The following is a 21,638-nucleotide window of genomic DNA, read 5'->3' on the forward strand; positions in this document are numbered from 1 at the left end:
CAGTTGAAAGGGGTCAAGGATTGAGTCATGTGCTTGCCACTACCTATTCAAATCTAGATAGCGAGACCTATGGCTACCCCCAGTGGAAAGGGGACAAGGATTGAGTCAAGTGCTGGCCACTACCTCATTCAAGCCTCGACTGTATCAGTGTTAGCGAGACCTCTGGCCTACCCCCAGTGGAAAGCGGACAAGGATTGAGTCATGTGCTGACCACTACCTCATTTAAGCCTTGACTGTTTCAGTGATAGCGAGACCTATGGCTACCCCCAGTGGAAAGGGGACAAGGATTGAGTCATGTGCTGGCCACTACCTCATCCAAGCCTCGACTATATCAGTGTTAGCGAGACCTCTGGCCTACCCCCAGTGGAAAGGGGACAAGGATTGAGTCAAGTGCTGGCCACTACCTCATTCAAGCCTTGACTGTTTCAGTGATAGCGAGACCTCTGGCCTACCCCCAGTGGAAAAGGGACAAGGATTGAGTCATGTGCTGGCCACTACCTCATTCAAGCCTTGACTGTTTCAGTGATAGCAAGACCTATGGCTATACCCCTGGTGGAAAGGGGACAAGGATTGAGTCATGTGCTGGCCACTACCTCATTCAAGCCTCGACTGTATCAGTGTTAGCGAGACCTCTGGCCTACCCCCAGTGGAAAGCGGACAAGGATTGAGTCATGTGCTGACCACTACCTCATTTGAGCCTTGACTGTTTCAGTGATGGCGAGACCTCCGACTACCCCCAGTGGAAAAGGGACAAGGATTGAGTCATGTGCTGGCCACTACCTCATTCAAGCCTCGACTGTATCAGTGTTAGCGAGACCTCTGGCCTACCCCCAGTGGAAAGGGGACAAGGATTGAGTCATGTGCTGGCCACTACCTCATTTGAGCCTGGACTGTTTCAGTGATGGCGAGACCTCTGACTACCCCCAGTGGAAAGGGGACAAGGATTGTGTCATATGCTGGCCACTACCTCATTCAAGCCTAGACTGTTTCAGTGATAGCCCAACCCCAGTTGAAAGGGGTAAAGGATTGCGTCTTGTGCTGGCCTCTACCTTTAAGCCTTGGAGCCAAGGCTTAAAGGCTTAAACCCAGTGTCTGATTGACTGTCTTAAGAACACATGGTTTGGAAATGAATATCTACAAGTATGGATCCATCCCTTACAATAAATAAACACAATGCCTGTAAGAACATTCAATGTAAATGAATCACACTCATTTAAAAAAACTATTATTCTTGGAAGTTGAAAAACAAAAATCAAAACCAACACCACCACTGACGTAGAATTGGGTAACTTGTAGGAATTTGATTTTAAACCACTGGGTCATAATGTTTGAAATACAGACTCATTTTTTTTAATTTTTTAAAAATCAGTTTGGTTTCCAGAACTTTTTGTTTACGTCTATTTGAAAGTAATTATTTTGTTGACTCTTGGGTGATCAGTATACATTGAATGTTCTTGCAGTTAATAAAATGAATGAGACATTTGTAATGACATTTGAACAGTCTTTACATCACGTAGAAATGATCGGATTATAAATGTGCTGTACAGTTAAGTTTTTTAGAAGGCCGCAAACATCCCTTTTTCGGATTGAAAATGTTATGCATGATTACCAAAGTTATATGGGATTTAAAAAAGTTACAAAAAGTTGTATAAATTTTTGTTCAAGTTGGTACTCAAAAACAAAACAAAAAACTGAGAGAATTTTGTTTGAGAATTTAGACCCCAAAAAGATCAAATCCAGGTGATGTAAATTCCTGTTTATCTTTAAAGAAGTTTTTTTTAAATGTAAACTTTACATGTGTACATTACATCAACTCCGATTTCAACAGGCTGATGGCGACTCTTAACGTGATGTCAACTCTGTTTCCCACAGGCTGATGGCGATCCCAGGTTGCTGTGAAGTTCCTCCATGCAGTCCTGCGATCTTGAGATGTCTACCTGAAATACATAAGAAAAAAGATGAAAGAAAACATTATACCAACAGGAAATATTAAAAAATAATAATAACTAATCTAATATTATTAAAAATTCAAACAACCAATCATTGCTCCTTACATTAGCGCCCAGGGGCCAATTTCATAGCGCTGCTAAGCACAAAAATTTGCTTAGCATGAAATTTTGGCCTTGATAAAAAGAGATTTACCAACCAAATTTCCTTGTGTTTTTGAGGATTAAACAAACAACAGCTGAATACAAGTGGTTGGTAATCCTGTTTTTATCAAGGAAGAAATTTCATGCGAAGCAAATTTGTGTGCTTAGCAGCGCTATGAAATTGGCAGGTCACTTGGCCAATAATAATTCTGTAAAATTTCCCCAGGCTGCTGTGGAGCTGTAGAGGTCAGGCCTGGAATTACAATTTTTTAAGTGGAAGGCCACTTTGGCCTTGGGGCAGGCTAAACTTTGGAGGGCACCAAGGCCAGAAGGGCACCAAGGCCAGAAGGGCACCGATGCAAAACATTTCAAAATTGAGAAGGCGGGAAGGCCATGAAGTTATCGAAAAGGTATCTAGTCATGTCAATTAATTTTTAAAAAAATTGGCGAGAGGTTTCCCTACGGGTGGTAAACCCATTGAAACAGTTTATGAATAAGATGTTGATAAATCATATCTTATTCATAGGGCCTATAGAAAACCTAAAGCATTTTGTCAAAAGAAGACAAGTAAAAACAATAAAATTTAATTTAATTTCAATGAAGAAGACAACAATTCATCGCAAATATAAATCTCGCTTCAAGCGCCCTTTTTGCGACTTTATTTTGGCAAATTCCTTCGAAAACAATTTCCAAGAGTCATTTCATTCACCATATTTGTCTGTTCCATCACTGAGCGATACCATATATGGGCATTACTGACAACAGTGCCCTCTGTTGGTCACTTCATGTAATAACCCACACGGGGAGCATTGTGTTGACTGTATGGGTAGGTACTGCTGATCGCTTCAATGGTTGAGTTTTCATGTTTTTTCTGTTTTAAATATTTTTGTCTTCATCAACCCAAAATCTTTTACTTAGGGGTAGGCTAATGGTTACAAAAAAAGTGAAAAATGTGAATTATTTACCATGTTGAATTGATGTAATTTTTGGCTCGCTGTCTGGCTGCTGAAATATGTTGGCCACAATCCACTGACTGACTAGTTGATTAGCTGGTAAGCTTGGTGGCTGGTATAGTTGGTTGGCCTGGTTTGTATGATGATCTGTTGACAGGTCACTCAACTCCAGGGTGGCTGCATTCTTCTGGTTGACTAGCATCAGTTTTGTGGTGAGTGACGAGGACGAGCTTGCTGGAGTTGAGCACATGGCTACAGTCTGCTGTTGACGGCCTGCCTGGCCTGAAGGACCTAAACGGGTTAGCGTCCAGGCTGCGAGTTCACTGCCCATGATTTGTTGACTGGCTGATATGCCTCACTAAAGTTCAGAGAAATCAGGGATAAAGGTTAAAATGATTATTCAAGCCTGAACATTACTCTCTTCTACAAGCAAAGCTAAGCAATTGTGGACTTTATAACACAAGGCTCAGCAGACAAGTAGGGAGTTTTATTTTGCATTGTTTGCTTTAAGGTTTTTGAGCATGTGCAAAGTAAAACTGACCCCAACACAAGTCTCCCCGATGAGCCTAAGAAATCAAAATGACTTCTTTTCAAATGGAGATTGCGTTCCAATTTGACTACAGTTTTCTCATGCACTGTGAAAGCCAAAAAAGTGCATTGAATTCCTTTAAATTTTTACTGTTTGACTGCAAATTCTCAGAAGATCAAGTGCATCAGAATTGTGCTAAAAAATTCATGTTAAATAACATAATCTACCCAGGTACACACATTGATACCTCACAATGCAATGCCTAAAATCCCATAATATTCTTATTGTACTTACTTGTAGACTGCATTGATTGTCTGCTCAGCACTTGAGGTCAAGAGGTCAGGTAGGTAGTCACACTGATGACCTGTAGATAAATCCTCAATGGGTTTCATGGTTCTGGCGTCTGGAGTGGAGGCTAACCTCTGATGATGTTGAAGAGCAAGAGAATGAGAGACCATGGAGAGGCGTAGCTGACCTTCAGAGACGACATCTTGCTTGAGTGTGAAAGATCTCAGAAGAACTCATGGAGAACTCCATGTGGAACTGTTATAAGATCAATAGTTGAAGTAGTAGCCAGGAGAATCCATGTGCTGGCCTGTGGCTATTAAGAAGCACCCATTTTGTGTATTTGCTTTTAAAGTTATAGTCTCTCCATACTGACATAGCTGGGTCAGTGTCCGGGTCAACAAGAAGGGATGCAGTGCAGACTATTGGTGAAGACAGTTTCTCACCATTCTCAGTGCTGACTAGGACTAGTGCTGACCCCCTCTGGCAAGATGTATCTGCATGAAAATAAATAAGTACATGGTTAAATAATTTGCTTGTTGACAAAATGAACAAGACGTACAGGGAAACATACAGAGTACAAAAAACAAAGTACAAGAAATGCCATGAAACTACACAGGATCCAGGCCTTGCTTAGGCTTTCTGCAAAGTAACACACCAAGGCAGTTTAACTGTGCATTTTACTTGCCAGGCCTGGAATTACAAATATTTTAAAGGGGAGGGTCACTTTTGGAGGGTACCTTGGCCAGTAGAAAGAGCACCAAGGCCAAACGTTTCAAAATAAAGAAGGCGTGAAGGCCAATAAGTTATTGAATGGTTCACAAGCTTTATTAAACAAGTATATTAAAAATTAGAAAATTGGCCAGAGGTTTCCCTAAGGGTGGTAAACCCAATGAAACAGGTTTTATGAATAAGATATTGATAAATCATATCTTATTCATAAATAAACCAAACGATTTTGGTCAAAAGAAGACAAGTAAAAATAAAATTGAGAAATAGTGCGCCTACAAAGGCAAAAAGTGAACCACATTTTTGTGTCACAAATAAGAGAATCAATGTGGGGTGAAGAGGTTTTCAACTAGTGGTTTAAACCCAACGAGGCCTTGTGCTTGATAATTTTACCGAGACGAAGTCAAGGTAAGTTATCAAGAACCAGGCCACGATGGGTTTAAACCACTAGTTGAAAACCGATTCAACACACTTTGATTCCCATTCATAAATACCTTTTCGGTCAAAAAACAACATTTTTGGTCAAAAAGTAAAATATAAATGCAAAAACTACAATTGTTCAATGGTTTCTTGCAACACAACACCCCTCCAGCTATGAAATGGTAAGGCCCTCCGTCGCCCTCGGGTAAACAACTCCTAATAAGGGAATGCTGTGCGCGTCGCGCGTATCGCGTGATGTGGCACAGCTGTCCAGGCCGTTGTTCTCGACCAATAGGAATGAAGAAACTGTCTTATAAGCACAGGTGCAAGCTCGCGTGTCACGCCCATGTTTCAACACTTTTTACTGGTCATAAACAAAGGTTTATACACACCCACGTGACGCGCTGAGTGCTCTCCACCAATAGGATTAGCGAAACTGTCTGAGGTGTTTATGAATGTATTTTTCTGATGTATAATTTGTTCATGTTTCAGTTGTATACATGTATATTTAAATGCTTTTGATTAGGGTACTTGACATTGTATCGAATCGAAACCAACCTCAGTCGGAGAAGAGGTTACATGGGTATTTTTAACATTTTAACATTTCAAGTCAAGTAAGTCAAGAATAAAACATCATAGTGTGGACAGTGTTTAGTTGAGTGATTGTTTTTTTTTTTCATTGTGGCATCAAGCAAGGTCCATTTTCATTATGAAATAAAATAGTATCTGAATAAAATATTACTTTTTTGTAAGAATGAGTGAACAAGTTTTTGCAAAATATGAAAGTTTTCCCCTTGTGCAACACACTTAGGATAACTTTCAGTATGGCGCCACCACCTTTTCACTCATTTTTACAAAAAGGGATGGAAAAGTTTCCGTATGGCGCCACCACTTTTTCATTCGATATAAAATAATATAGGAACTTATTTACCCGATTGATATATCCCTTTTTATAAAAATGAGTGAAAAAGTTGTGGCGCCATACGGAAAGTTATCCAAAGGGATATCTCATTGAGGTAAATTAGATACTATATTATTTCATATCGAATGAAAAATTGGTGGCGCCATACGGAAACTTTTCCATCAACCCCACTACATGTATATTATAACTCAAGCAAGGCCAAGGCAAGGGCAGGGGATAACTTTCCGTATGGCGCCACCACTTTTTCACTCATTTTTACAAAAAGGGATATATCAATCAGGTAAATTAGATACTATATTATTTTATTTTGAATGAAAAAGTGGTGGCGCCATACGGAAACTTTTCCAGGGCAGGCTCCAAAACAGCCTTATTATAAATTATAGTTTGAACTGAGCTGAGCCTGAGGGGAACAAAATCATGACACCCACTACCTTCGGGAACTATACTGCTCACAAGAGGAACACTTCAGCTTTGCTTTGATATATAAAATATATAAAAAAAAAGAGTAAGAAATAATAAAAATATACTTGATTAAAAAAAGAGTTTCCAAACTTTTTGTGAGCAGCTTATATATACAGAAGTGAATGATTTTTCTTACACGTGGTCACGAGATGATTTATTTGGGTGGGCATGTTATTGTTAGAACTTTTTTAGAAGTAAAAACTTGTGCAACTAAAAATGATATGTGTTACCTATTTTCAGTCACCTATCAACTCCAGATCTTCCAACTTCTATCAACACTGATGACAGCCCCGAATTCTTCATAAAATTTGCAGAAAAATGTGTAGTTTTTATCAGTTAGTAAGACTTCTCTTTTAAAAACTGCGCCATGCCTCTTTGCCTCTGGCGCGCTTACAGGATAGACTGGTAATGTGTTCTGACAGGCTAGTTTAGCTACATAAGTCGTTTAGGTCTCAGACTCATGTAGGGATGATAATAAACTTTGTACCAGTCCGTTTTGTATTTTATTCTAATTGTGTAACTCGTTGAAAAGTTGTGAAAAAAATCATAGTGCAAACTACAAAGGTAAAAATATCTCCTTTCCTTTTCAAATATGTAAGTTTTTATCCATTTTGCATAGTTTAAGTGTCCACAATACTGTGTAATTAAACAATGCAAAGAACACAACAACGATTATGACAACTTTAATATAGCGGACCACAATGGAAATAAGCTTATTTTAGCTTTTTTGTGTTATCCTCGACAATTCCTTAGATTCAAATGTCTTTTCCCTTGTATTTTTTATCTGTTTTTGTCCAATTGTTGTATTTTAAAGAATTCTGTGGAGATTGTCTAATAAACAAACAAACAAACAAACAAACAAAATAGCGCCCTCTAGAGTTGAACAGAGTTGGAGATGCAAAACAAAACTTACATAACGTTCACGTGGATTGCAGAAACTGACAGGTGAGAGAAGAAAATGATCGTTCTAATGACAAAACCCCTATGTTTTCCGTTTTAATTGTTAAATTATTGTACAGTTGTCTCTTTTAAATATGCACAACCAGTTTTATTGCGAAGTAAACTTTAATGAGATGAAATTAAAGTGTTGCCTTTTAAATTTGTTTGCTTTACAAAAGGCAAGCCTTTAGTTCTTTATTTTATTTATAAATTTGATTAATAATGCAAGACCAGTGTATCCTATCATAACACTAAAATAACAAGCCTGTGGAAATTTTGGCTCAATTGGTCATCGAAGTTGCGAGAAAATAATGAAAGAAAAAACACCCTTGTTGTACGAATTTGTGTGCTTTCAGATAGGAACAAAGACTTCTAGCTAGAAGTCTTTTCATATTTTAGTGAGAAAGTACCTCTTTCTCAAAATCTACGTTCCTTCAGAGGGAGCCGTTTCTCACAATGTTTTATACTATCAACAGCTCTCCAATGCTCGTTACCAAGTCAGTTTTTTAATATTTGTTTTGAGTAATTACCAAACGTGTACCTTCCCTTTAAGTTTAATGGAGGATTGTAACTGTTATATGTACAGTGCCCCTCAGGTGCAATACATGTGATGTCCCAAACCAATTTTTTAAATACACAGTCATACTATAGTTATCAACAAATTGTCTTTCATAACTATTCTATGGCAATATAAATATTGAAAAAAGGAAAACAAGTACACAGATTTTCTAAAAACACCATTACCAATTCTGGTACGATTGCATACTCTGTCCTTACTTTGGCCATGCAGACACAGTTGGTGAGTTAGTAATCTACATCTCTGTTAAGGTATTGCGGAGGTTGATTTTTCACCGCCCAAAATGCCAAAAGCTCAGAGCTTCTGGGGCTTGGCTCCCTGAACCCCCACCATCAGGCTCCAGAAGCCGGCTCCTGGACCTGGGTGTGCTGGCCAGGGCCAATGTGTTACAATCGACAAACTGCTTAAAGACTCTGTTCCAGTTAATGCAATTTCTGTCTTCATGCATTTGTTTACTTGCTTTTATAAACCCATCTTCTTAAGATGTCAAATGTTTTTTTGTGATTCCAGGCAACAGTATTAAACATCAATGGCCAAGCACCAACGATCTCTTCACTGGTTCCGTAAAGGCCTCCGTCTCCATGACAACCCGTCCCTCCTTGCTGCCGTGAAAGGCAGCAAAGAGTTCCGAGCCGTCTTCATTCTGGACCCATTCTTCGTAAAATCCAGCAACATTGGGATCAACAGATGGCGCTTTTTGATGGAGTCGTTGCGAGATCTTGATGACGGCCTTAAACAACTTGGAAGCAGGTGATGAGTTTTGTGGGTGAGGGACAGACAGAGTTGACTCGATGAGATAGGGGAGGAGGGGAAGGACGTATCATGAAATGACAAAACAACAGATGGGGGTCATGGAAAAAAAGTAAACTGTTGCTCGGAAGCATAATGTAACTTGTCGTTGTATGTCTAGTGTGAGCAACTTGTTTTTTACAATTTTGCATTTGATTTCCTTTGCTGTAGGCTGTATGTTCTAAGAGGACAACCCAGTGAGGTCTTCCCAAAGCTCTTCACCCAATGGAAGGTGACCAGATTAACCTTTGAGAGTGACACCGAGCCCTATGCAGTAAAGAGAGATGACCTCGTCAAGACAATCGCAGAGGAACACGGCGTGGAGATCATCCAGAAAATGTCTCATACTCTGTACCACCCGCAGAGGTAAGCACCAGGCTATTTGGAAGCCATTTGAGGATGACTGAGGGGTTTCATTATTACAAACTCACCACATAAACTCAACTAAAACTCACATCAAACCAAGGCCTGATACAAATGCAACAAGGCGATTGCCTCCATGCCCCCGGGTCGTTGCCTTGGTGCCCTTGAAATACTTCAGCGGAATTTTTCGATATCCTCACAGGGTGCCCTTCATGAAGGAGAAAATGCCTTGATGCTCTTGCCTTTAAAAAAAAGAAGCATTCAGGTCTGGAAACCTGTTTCAAACTGGTCCACAAACCGAACACGATCTTGCTACAAACCTTCCACAAACTGTATAGAGCAAGGCATATAATCAACTCGCAAATTTGGCTAAAGCAACCACAAACCCATCACAGCATGTTTCAAACCTGTCAAAATCCTCAACAAACTGACAAACTCCACATACCGAACACACTAAAAACTAGACTTCAACGGCTGGGAACCCGGCTAATCCCACCTCAAACCCATCCGGATCCCACAAGAAACTTGGTTCAACACATCTCAGACCCAGCTCAGCCATTAAAACCCCTGCTCACCATCAGGCACCCCAGGGTTGCTCTCAAAAGGAGTCCAGGGTTCTTCAAAAGCTAATATTTATATTTGATGTATCCTATTGATGCAGTGTAATTAAAGCGAATGGAGGGACGCCACCTCTGACCTATCAACGGCTTCTTACAGTCTTATCAAAGATGACTCTGCCTAAACAGCCTGAACCAGCTCTTAGTAAAGAGTGCATCGGTGGTAAGTTGATTGCAGTAAAACAAATTCTATTGAAACTACCGAATGCCATCTGGAAACATCACTCCAAAACTCAATCACCCTTATCTATTTTGTTTTCATTTCTCAACTAATATAAACACAAGGGAAACTGACTGTGTAAATGTTAAGTCAAATTTTTGTTGATCAAAGACAACATGACAAAATTGGAATTTCAACATGATAAGGACTTTGTAGTGGTAGCTCAGTATTTCTAGTCTCATAATCACGGTGGGAAGAAATGTTGTGCTGCCACTACAGTGAAAACTCATTGAATTCTATGATAACTTTTTATAAACACAGAGAACCGAAAAGGAGAAGATACTAACACATTAATGTCTCTCCATAGTACATGTAATTGTTGATATTTTTCATGGAAGTGTGGAAGTAAATGTGTATTTGAATTGAATTGAGTTGAACACAAACTGTCATTCTTCAATGACACTTTGAATGAATGTTTCATCAGTCACTACATGTCAATCTTTTTTTTCTTCCCTTAAATTAATAATTTATTTCTGAACTTTACATTTCTTACAACAATCTTTAGGTTGTGCTTTGCCAGTCGGTTCTGATCACGAGTCTGAATTTGGATTGCCTAGTTTAGAGGAACTGGGCTTGGACCCAAGTAACGCAGGGCCACACCTTTTCCCAGGCGGGGAAACAGAGGGATTGAGAAGAATGAAAGAACAGCTAGCAAGACAGGTGGGTGTCTCTTGTTTTTAAAAGTGAAAATAAAGTAAATTTTGCAAAAAGTTGGACCTGGGGCCGATTTCACAAAGAGCTAAGATTGATCTTAACTGCAAATCAATCGTAGTTGCTTAGTATTGTGTGATGTCACAATACAAATCACTATTGTGATACTGAAAATTTGTCTTGCGATGAACTTTATTGCTTTGTGAAATCGGCCCCAAGCATCTTTTACCAGGATTTAACAGTCTTCTAACTTTGTATGTTTTTACGCCTTTTAGGATTGGGTGTGTAAGTTTGAGAAGCCAAAGACCGAACCCAACACCTTAAAGCCTAGTACTACTGTACTGAGTCCTTACCTCAAGTTTGGCTGTGTGTCTGCAAGAGCTTTCTATCACGGCGTTCAAGATGTCTACACTCGTAAGGTAATCTTAATCTGTTGAGAGAAAAAAAAAAAGCGGTTGAGAACTTCTTATGAGGTACATACTTGTACTCCTGGATGGAGAAAAGGAATTGTGATTAAGTGCCTTGCTCAAGGGTACAAATGTGGCGACTGACCTTGCCAAGACTCTAACCCAAGTTCTGGATTGACGAGACGGTGGTCTTACCAACTGAGCTTTCTAGCCTTGATTATGTTGGAAGTCTCCCTTCTATGTCAATACCTTTGTTGTGCTAGTCAGAAGTTGAGTGCCATTCAGAAGTCAGTCAACCAGACAAGCTGACTTCGGACTAGCACCTCGAAGAAAGATATGTTGGTGAATTTTCCCCGTACCTGGATTCTCCACCATTTGTGACCATAGAGATGTTGTTAGAAGTCACTGTTTAATAAGGCACGGGGAAACTGGATTTGCAGATCTCTTGAATATGGTTTATTGTCAGATCGAATCTGTAAATTGGATGAACAGAGATGTTGATGATAGTTCGGCCAATTTAAGAATGACGCTAACGGCGGGAAATACAAATGAGAACGTAGGGGGCGCTACGCAAAACAGGAATTAACCAAAATTAAACGGGGGTTTTATTTTATGAACACCTGGCCGTGACATTGACAAAATAAGGACCCACCAAAATGAGGGCTAGATGGCTCAGTTGGTAAAGCGCCTGCATGTTTACATGGGGTTTGCAGGTTCAAATCCAGCTGTTGTCAATGTTTCTTTGTTTAATCCAAAGTTAACTATAAATTTTTGAACCTTTTCTTTGACAGAAGACACACAGCAAGCCCCCAGTGTCCCTCCACGGACAGCTCCTATGGAGAGAGTTCTACTACATCGCAGCGGCAGGGACACCCAACTTTGATAAGATGGAAGGTAATTCAGTCTGTCTTCAGGTACCATGGGATACGAATGAAGAGTTACTTCAAGCTTGGAAACAGGTGCGTGGTTAAACCAATTACTACCACATACATATATTCATGAGCAAGAGCCAATTTCTCATTGGTCTTGTGGATTTTACTCCCCAATTAGGAGTGTCATTATCAAAGCCAAGTTATGATCTTTTGGCCCAGCATATGTTGCATCCACTCTTATAATAAAAAGACAAGTTCTCAGAAGAACATAGGCCCTTTTTAAAACCAGGCTTTGGATTCGGCTTAAAGAGTTACTTCAAGCTTGGAAACAGGTGTGTGGTTATACAAATATAAACGTACCTCATATATATTCAAGAGCCAATTTCTCATTGGTCTTGTGGATTTTACTTATACAAATTTGTGAGGAGTGTCATTATACAAGCCAAATTATGATCTTTTGGCCCAGCATATGTTGCATCCACTCTTATAGAATAGTAAAATATATAGCAAGACAAGTTCTCAAAAGAGCATGGATCTAGCCAGATACACGTGTCCGCAAATCCCATAAATGTAAACTCTTATGATGTTTTGCGCCACAACACCAAGTTGTAAACCATTACATGGTGCTATTAAAGACAGTGGACACTTTTGGTAATTGTCAAAGACTAGTCTTCTCACTTAGTGGATCTCAACATATGCATAAAATAACAAACCTGTGAAAATTTGAGCTCAATCGGTCATCGAAGTTGCGAGATAATAATGAAAGAAAAATAACCCTTGTCACACGAAGTTGTGTGCGTTTATGGTTGATTTCGAAACCTCAAGTTCTAAATCTGAGGTCTCAAAATCAAATTCGTGGAAAACTACTTATTTCTCAAAACCTATGGCACTTTAGAGGGAGCCGATTCTCACAATGTTTTATACCATCAACCTCTCCCCATTACTCGTCACAAAGAAAGGTTTTATGCCAATAATTATTTTGAGTAATTACCAATAGTGTCCACTGCCTTTAAGGAATATGTCTTGTACTTCAATAAATAGCTCCACATACCTTGCAGAAAATAACACTGAGCGCTTTGATATGCCGGGTGTGAAAAAGTGTTTTAATACAAGAATCGAGTATAATTATTATTATTTTACCTGACAGGGTCGTACCGGGTATCCATTCATCGATGCCATCATGATTCAGCTCAAGCAGGAGGGATGGATCCACCATCTAGCTCGTCACGCTGTCGCTTGCTTCCTGACCAGGGGAGACCTATGGATCAGCTGGGAGGAGGGGCAAAAGGCAAGTCACGTTTCAACCCAATTTCAATAATGAAGATGTAAAAGGAAACCCTGTTTCAGCCCTAGGAGTAGGTGGCAACAACTGCTGAAAACAATTCTTTTTTTTTAGCCCACACCTTGAAGTGGCCTTCAGTTCTTGTGTGTCTGGCGCCTTACATAAAAAAAAAAACTGCTTTGCAAATTTCTATGCTATAAACTTTGCCAGCCTGTAATGTGGCGAGTGCATCCATACTGTACACAGTTAACCCTCCTACTGTTTGAACATACAATATTATCCAAAAGGTTTTGAATGATAGATAAACTTTGCCAGCCTGCAAAATGCTATCATGTGGTGAATGCATCTGAATACATACAGTCAACCCTCCTACTGTTTGAACATTCAATTTAATCCACTGTCGTTTTAAACGACAGCTTAATGTTATCAGCCTACAACAGTACACAGTCAACCCTCCCACTGTCTGACCTTAACATAGAACAAAACTTTCAAATATTTCCTGTAATGAAAACCAACATTCTGTTTCGAACACATCGCCTCATTGGTCTGGATCATCTACACACTCGACTTTCAACCAATTAAATCAGCTTTTCCATTAGGTTGTGCGGTATACAACTCTAATTCTAAATAAACCATTACCTCATTGGCTGAGAGTTGACCTCGGTGTGTACTCCTGTATAATCACCAGGTGTTTGATAAGTGGTTGTTGGATGCTGACTGGAGTCTGAATGCAGGAAACTGGATGTGGTTGTCGGCCAGTGCGTTCTTCCATCAGTATTTCAGAGTCTACAGCCCCATCGCCTTCGGGAAGAAAACAGATAAGAATGGAGATTACATCAGGTAAACTTGCTATTCCTCTTAAAAATCATATCAGGTAGGGTGTTGTGTCGAGTGGATAAGAGCATCAAACTCAAGCTCTGGTGCTTCTGTTCAGCAGAGTGTGGGTTCGAATCCCGGTCGTGACACTTGTGTCCCGGTCGTGACACTTGTGTCCCAGAGTAAGACACTTTACTATAATTGCTTCTCTCCACCAAGGGGTAAATGGGTACCTGTGAGGGCAGAGATGGTTCTTGTGATTGATTTAGCCCAGTAGCGCATAATGTTGCCCAGGCTGCATACTCCCCACAAGGGAGCTGAGATGGTTTAAGGAGTGAATTAAGGTCCAGTGACAAGAGGTAATAATGTGAAGTGCTTTGGGACGCCCTCCGGGTGTGAAAAGTGCTATATAACTAACAATGGGTTATTATTGCTGTTCTCAAGGATCTACTGGCTGCCTGTGAGGCAAATACTCAAGTACAAGGTACTATCCCTGGTTTATAAAATGAGAACCAACCACACACCTGTATACTTGTCAGATCTACATGCTAACCAGGGTAGTTAAAATGTGAAAGTTTAAAAAATGTTAAAACAATTCCTAATGAACAGGGATAAGAATGTGCTACAGCGCCTTGATATAGCTGAGAAGATGCGTGCGCTATAAACAAATCAAATATTTTAATCAATTTTTAGTGAGAATATGATCACAAACTTGACCATCTTCCAATTTGACATTTCTATAACAAACCACATTTCTCCTGCATCACAGTTTTGGGAAACGTTAATGAAAACAATTAAGTTTATAGAATAACCATTTACCAATACTAGCCAAGACTGATGGGCGTATTGAGACGATGATCTGATGATAGTGAAATACATCATCTCTAAAACTATTAAGGGTGAAAGTACTTTCACTTTTTTTAAACCTTATTTGAACAGAAAATATCTTCCAGTTCTGAAGAAGATGCCCACCCAGTACATCTACGAGCCCTGGATAGCGCCACGCAGTGTACAAGAGAAAGCTGGATGCCTCGTGGGAACAGACTACCCAAGACCAATCGTTGTTCACAGCGACGTCATGAAGAGAAACATGGCCAGAATGAAACAAGCGAGGGCGACAAAATACGGGGACAAGAGTAATGCTGACACAACGAAAGAGGCGATGACAGATAAAAAGAAAGAGGGTAAGCTCATAAAGTTCTAGTCTTACATTTGTAAAAGACCGGTTTTGATCGGTTTTGCGGCCAAAACACATTTTTATAAAACAATTTCTGGTGTGCATATTATTGTGGATATTTTTGTGTTAGATTTTCCAGGATTGGACATTTTAAAAAATAACAAAGAACAACTTTTTTTGTAATTTCAAAGAGGAACCTTATTTTTACAATTTGTGGCCCATGATCCTCTTGTTGTATTTTAGGGCTTGCCAATGTCACCTTGAATGTGACTGGGAGAGAGTTTCAATATAAAAATTAAAATATCATTCTTCAATTGGTTTTCAGGAAGCAAAAAGAGAAAGACCAAAGACACAGACAAGACATCCACTTCCAAGAAGTCCAAGACGTTGACAGATTTCTACTAGACGCAGTCAGGGAAAGAGAAATGGCCTGCTTTACTGTGGCATCTGAGCGATCACTCGGGCATGTTGAAAATGCTCTATGGGCATCGCCTTACCTTATATGCTTGTGTGACTTCATTTTTCTGTACACGTGTGTATTGTATTGCTTTATGCCATATCCACAGCAGGATAAGCTCAACGTTCTGAGGTCTCCTTTTTTATGAACTTTTCCTATAAATTGACTTGTTTTAAGGCACTGGATATTGGTAATTGCTCCAAATATGTGTAAGCATACAAACTTACTTGTTAGCGATCAATGGAGAGATGTTGGTAGTAAAAAACATTTTGAGTAACGGCCATCTCTGAAGTGAGAAAGTGACGTCGTTTTCAAGAAAGAAGTTATTCCTCTAAAATATTTGAATTTGATTTCGAGACCTCAGAATTTAATTTTGAGACCTAAGAATTTAATTTTAAGGTCTCGAAATCAAGCATCTGAAAGCACACAACTTCGTGTGACAAGGGTATTTTTTCTTCTATTATTATCTCACAACTTCAATGACCAATTGAGTTTCATATGTTCACAGGTTTGTTATTTTGTGCACATGTTGTGAGATACACCAAGTGAGAAGACTGGTCTTTGACAATTACCAATAGTGTCCAGTGTCTTAAAAAGGCTTTGAGCAGCACCAGGTGGCAGCAGACATATCAGGTTATTTTTCCGTTGTTAGAGATTTTCTTTGTCCATTGTACAAAACACATTATTTTTTAACTGTCTGCATGCTTTCCTAAATATATACATAATATTTTCCTCAGGGTATTTTTACTTAAGTTATTTATGAAAGTAGTTTTCTAACAAATTCGTCTGTAAGCTCAGAGTAGTATCAGTGGCAAAGCAGGAAGGAAAAAGAAAAAGAATGATGGGCGGGCGATATCGAACGAATAGAGGAAAGTCTGGGATGACAGGAGTTTGAAATACCCATAATATCTCAAGCTCTGTATGCGCATTTTTAAAAACATACTCTGAGGTGTGCATTTTTCACACACTTTGTCGAAAAAACGATCGACCATTTATGGGAGTCAAGTTTTTGACTCCCATAAATGGCCGACCGTGTTAGTTCCCAAAGTGAAAGGAAAACCACGCAATTTCAAGGCAAATGTGTGTGGATCATTGTATTCTACTTTTAAAACATCTTTCTAACCATATGCATTTTATAACAAACAGTTACAAACGCTTTTCAAATACCAACTAATTCGATCCAAGGCAACGTGTTCCTTTAAAACATTATTCATAAGTACTCGGGAATTAGGAGCCTGCAACATTTCAGAGAACTGAAACATTTACAGAAAAGTTTAGTTAGAAGATGTTTTAAAAAGAGAGTCACTCGCTTTTTAATGGCCTCTTAAAACCTTGCAAAGTCGTTGATTTGCGATAAAGATCCTCACCTTTGGCTCTGTCCTCATGATCGTACGCCACGACCCTGTCAGTCTTACACGTAAATGCCAGTTTAAGACCTTATCGTCATCATTTTATTTAATCAATATAAACCACAGGGGAAACTGACTTGGTAAATTTTCAAACGATTTTGGGGGTTGAACAAAGAATTGATTAGAGTGGGATTCGAACCAACGGCGTCGGATTAACGTGTCGGCGCTCTACCAACTCAGCTATCTAGTCCTGTCTCGTAGAGCGTTCGCACGTTAATCGTTGGTTCGAATCCCACTCAAGTGAACTCTTTGTTTAACCCCCCAAATCATTTTATTTTCTGATTATTACAGCGCCATATGTACTGCCATTACACAGTGATGCTTTTATGGACTCGAACCACAGTCTGATAGAGCACCCACCCCAATGAAAAATGTATTGTTATGCCACTGTTGTGTACTATTTAAATGTGTGTGTCTGTTTCAGCACGTGCTGATACAGAAATGCTTAGATATGTGGTTGGAATGTTAAACCAGTATTATTTTAAGAAAAAATGTTGGTTCATCTTATTCACATATTATTTGTTGTATTTTTGTGCAAGTACTTGTTTAATTTTTAGTAGGCCTATTTTATTTATTTAAACGTTTTTGGTACTATTTGTAACAGAAAACACAATGTCCACAGATTAAAATTAAACTCACACTGTTTGAAGATAATAATTGTAGAAAGCTTACTTTAAAATATTACTTAGTGAGGTGCTGTAGTTTTTGAGAAATGAGTAGTCCACCATTTTAATCAAATTTTGTTGCAGAAATGTTTAGATATGTGGTTAGAATGTTAAACCTGTATTATTTCAAGAAAAATTGTCAGTTCATCTTCATTTCCATATTTTTTGTGGTAATTATTTTATTTTTAGGGGTAACTTTTGATATGGCGCCACCACTTTTTTTACTCATTTTTACAAAAAAAGGTATATCTCATTGAGGTAAATTAGATATTATATTATTTCATATCAAATGAAAAGTGGTGGTGCCATACAAACACTTTTCCATTTTTTAGTAGGCCTATGTAATTTACTATCAACAGCTCGTGTTACCAAAAGTGGACAAATTTTCGTTTGGGGCCGCCACTTTTTCATTTGATATGAAATAATATTGTATCTAATTTACCTCAATGAGATAACCCTTTTTGTAAAAATGAGTGGAAAAAGTGGTGGCGCCGCATGGAAAGTTATCCCCAAAAGTTGTTATGCTAACAATAGTGTGCCTTTAGCTTCATATGAATGTTGGGTCAAGCAGATTAAATGCATATCAGTCCAGCATTTATATCACATTTTGTTGCCCCCCCCCCCCCCTCCCACCACAACAAAAGGAAAACTTACCGTATGGTGCCACAACTATTTCACTAATAAAAAAAAAGAAGGATATCGCATTGAGGTAAATTAGAGACAATATTTCATATCGAATGAAAAAGTGGTGGTGCATACGGAAACTTAAAATTAAAAAAAATTAAAAAAAATTACAAGGGGTATAGTCCAGCAATTTTGTCAAATTTGGGCCATTGAAAAGCATGCATCCTCATTCAAGAATTACCCCCTTAAAACCATTCTGATCAACCTCAAACTATAACCAAACATAACTACAACTTGTTACTACTCAATATTTGAACCAAACATAACTACAACTTGTTACTACTCAATATTTGTCAATATTTGATGAAAAGTTGTGTAAATAAAAGAGTAATATGTGAAACAAATCTCACCTGACTCTGCATCAGTCTTGTCCATGTGCTCTCAAGATTAAGCCTCACTTTCAAATGTATAAGGTCATAGGGCAAAGTTCATGAAGTTAAGGGGTCGATGGTCAGGGCAGTCAGACCTATTATGACACAAGTACAAATTTGAAAAAATGGACAAGTACACAAGGCCTTGAACACATTTTCAGTCAAAATTTGATAAATACACATGCAACAATTTTTCAGCAAAAATTTGATAAAAACACAAGGCCTTGTAGACTTTTTCAGCTAAAATTTGACAAAAACACAAGGCTATAGCCTTGTAGACTTTTTCAGCAAAAATTTGAAAAAAAAACAAGGCTATAAATAAGCCTTGTAGACTTGTTCAGCAAACATTTGATAAAAACACTTACTCAGCCAAATTTTGAGAAAAACACAAGGCTGTATATAACTTTGTAATGTAGACTTTTTCAGCCAAAATTTGATAAAAACACAAGGCTATTATAATCTTGTAGACCTTTTCAGTCAGACCTATTATGACACAAGTACAAATTTGAAAAAATGGACAAGTACACAAGGCCTTGAACACATTTTCAGTCAAAATTTGATAAATACACATGCAACAATTTTTCAGCAAAAATTTGATAAAAACACAAGGCCTTGTAGACTTTTCGAGCTAAAATTTGATAAAAACACGAGGCTATAGCCCTTGAAGACTTTTTTCAGCCAAAATTTAATAAAAACACAAGGCTATTATAATCTTGTAGACCTTTTCAGCCAAATGCAATTTGAAAAAACACAAGGCCCTTGTAGACTTTTTCAGCCAAAGTTTGATCTTTTTCAGCCAAAATCTGATAAAAACAAAAGGCTTGTACACATTTCCAGCCAAATTTGGACAAATACCCAAGGTATAGCCTTGTACACATTTTCAGCCCAAATGTGTACACGAAGGCTCTACAAATATCAGGCTCAAGCATATACGATTGCTTGTCATTGCATCCGATATCCAGAAATAGCTACAGGCCAACTCGACCTCTGGGAACCCATACATGGAGTAGCCTGTCAAGATAGGCAGACACTAACCTTCGTGGACCAATTGCCGTTATGTTACAAATAATAATAATAGTGTGTTCTTATATAGCACTCATGGTGCTGCAACATTATTACCCCTGGTCACTGGGCCTTAAATCATTCCTTAAACCATCTCAGCTCCCTGGGGAGTATACAGCCTTTGCTGCCAAATATGTAGCGCAATCAAGGCTTATCAATCACAAGAACCAACTCCTGCCATCACAGGTACCCGTTTACCCCTGGGTGGAGAGAAGCAAATTCGTGTATAGTGAAAAGTCTTGCTCAGGGACACAAGTGTCGCGACCTCTGTCAGCTGAGATCAGGACAGTCGTGGGAGATCGTGATATGTGGCGTGCCATTGTTGCAATCTGATGATACACATAAAAATTCCACAACCAGTGGTCAGGGTTCGGCTTTGCCGAAAAGTGTCATCAATTTAACTGAAGTTGGGTGGAAAAGTGTCATCAATCCCAGGAACCCCTCTCAGTATTTTCTTTACAATCCATTAAAGAAGATATAAACAACTAAGGAAATAACAATACAAACTTTCAAATTCTTCTTTAAATTAAACTTCTGCTGTTAGCTTTTATTTTTGTACAAGTTTACCTATATTATTAAAGTGGAATTTATTTAGTTACAAGTTTCTTGGCAATAATTAATAGTTTACAATGAAAGAAAATATGTACAGAAATAATTGTTTGGATATTTTGTTCTTGAAAATATATCACACAATTTTGTTAGCCTTTTATCACTCTGCCAGCAACTTGGTCATGGCCCCGGAGTGTAGCAGTGATATTGAATACTGATTTTTATCACAGCAAAAAGGGAACCAGACTACTTTCCCTTCCAGCCGTGGTTTGGAAACAATGATTAGAGTTGAGGAAAAACAAAATGGCCGAACCATGACGAAGGTCCATTGTTACAAGTCGCTTCCACTATTGGGGTTTAGGCTAAAGCTCCAGGCTTTGTTTGCTATTTAAATGCTGTGCAAAATGCAGGCCAGAGCTGGAGCCTAACCTTATGTTTGGAAAATGCCCTTGAAAATAAGCTTGTCTTAACAGCCTGGTGACCAATCACAGCCAAGTTGAAACCATGGCAGTACGATTCAATCAAAATGGCTGCCAAACATTGGAATGTATACGGTATTATCAGTTCTAAAAAGTGGCATGAGTCTAAAATGTACATAACTGTGTTTAACTGAGCTCATTTTAACCACTATCAAATTGATTGATTTCTTACTAGATGTAACCATTATACCTAAATGCTTACATAAACCTTATCGCCAATACTCGGTACACGCACAATAGGCTTGGAATGAGGTGCATGCTGGTCTAGCTAGAAATCAACTAGCGATCAAGTTTGATCACTAGCTAGACCAGCATGCACCTCATTCAACAATTAGCGCTCGCGTAATGGGTATTTGCAAACATGTCTATTCTGTTTTCAAAAGGACAAAACAGTGCCCCCATGATGAGGTCAAAGGAAGACCTCCCATGTTTTTGGGTGGTGCGTAAACGCACATGCTTTTCCATTGTGTACCTCGGTCGATGGTGATGTCTGGTAGGTCTTAAGAATACAATTAACCATTAATACAGTTAACCCTCACACCCCCAAAAAATATATATATAATAAAGAAATATACATTTTTTGTTTCAGTTTTTCACATTTATACTGAATTTTAACACGGAAAAATGTGAATTTTAAGTAACCTGATAGATTTATGAGTGAAGAAAAAAGTTTGGTGTGAGCGCGTTTTGCGCGAGATGATAAAAAAAAAGTTTCTTTACAAGAATGTTTGACACCTCATGTGTTTTATCAAGTGTAAACTACAAAAGAAAATCCAAAGACTGTCTAGGTGCATTGTAGGTTCCTAAATAAATAACTTAGTTATCAAGTAGTAGCAAGTGTGTTTTTCAAAACTGTTTTATC

The 21,638-nt window shown here is 38.6% G+C and overlaps 2 protein-coding genes across 2 annotated transcripts; one reads left to right on the forward strand and one right to left on the reverse strand.

Moving 5' to 3' along the window:
• Positions 1 to 1,831: 1,831 nt before the first annotated feature.
• LOC117302875 lies at positions 1,832 to 6,676 on the reverse strand. The gene is made up of 4 exons (XM_033786838.1): positions 6,621 to 6,676; positions 3,867 to 4,354; positions 3,056 to 3,401; positions 1,832 to 1,937 (listed from the first exon to the last, which is right to left on the reverse strand). Exons 3-4 carry the CDS (start codon positions 3,372 to 3,374, stop codon positions 1,843 to 1,845), a joined length of 414 nt encoding a protein of 137 aa, XP_033642729.1. The 5' UTR covers positions 3,375 to 3,401; positions 3,867 to 4,354; positions 6,621 to 6,676; the 3' UTR covers positions 1,832 to 1,842.
• Positions 6,677 to 7,274: 598 nt separating this feature from the next.
• LOC117303532 (cryptochrome-1-like) lies at positions 7,275 to 15,936 on the forward strand. The gene is made up of 11 exons (XM_033787763.1): positions 7,275 to 7,335; positions 8,417 to 8,656; positions 8,867 to 9,061; positions 9,720 to 9,838; positions 10,401 to 10,555; positions 10,822 to 10,965; positions 11,745 to 11,912; positions 12,973 to 13,113; positions 13,796 to 13,947; positions 14,863 to 15,107; positions 15,426 to 15,936. The coding sequence occupies exons 2-11, from the start codon at positions 8,436 to 8,438 to the stop codon at positions 15,503 to 15,505; spliced, it is 1,620 nt and encodes a 539-aa protein (XP_033643654.1). The 5' UTR covers positions 7,275 to 7,335; positions 8,417 to 8,435; the 3' UTR covers positions 15,506 to 15,936.
• The last annotated feature ends 5,702 nt before the right edge of the window (positions 15,937 to 21,638 follow it).

Source organism: Asterias rubens, chromosome 19, assembly GCF_902459465.1.
Source record: "Asterias rubens chromosome 19, eAstRub1.3, whole genome shotgun sequence".
NCBI classification, from domain to species: Eukaryota; Metazoa; Echinodermata; class Asteroidea; order Forcipulatida; family Asteriidae; genus Asterias; species Asterias rubens.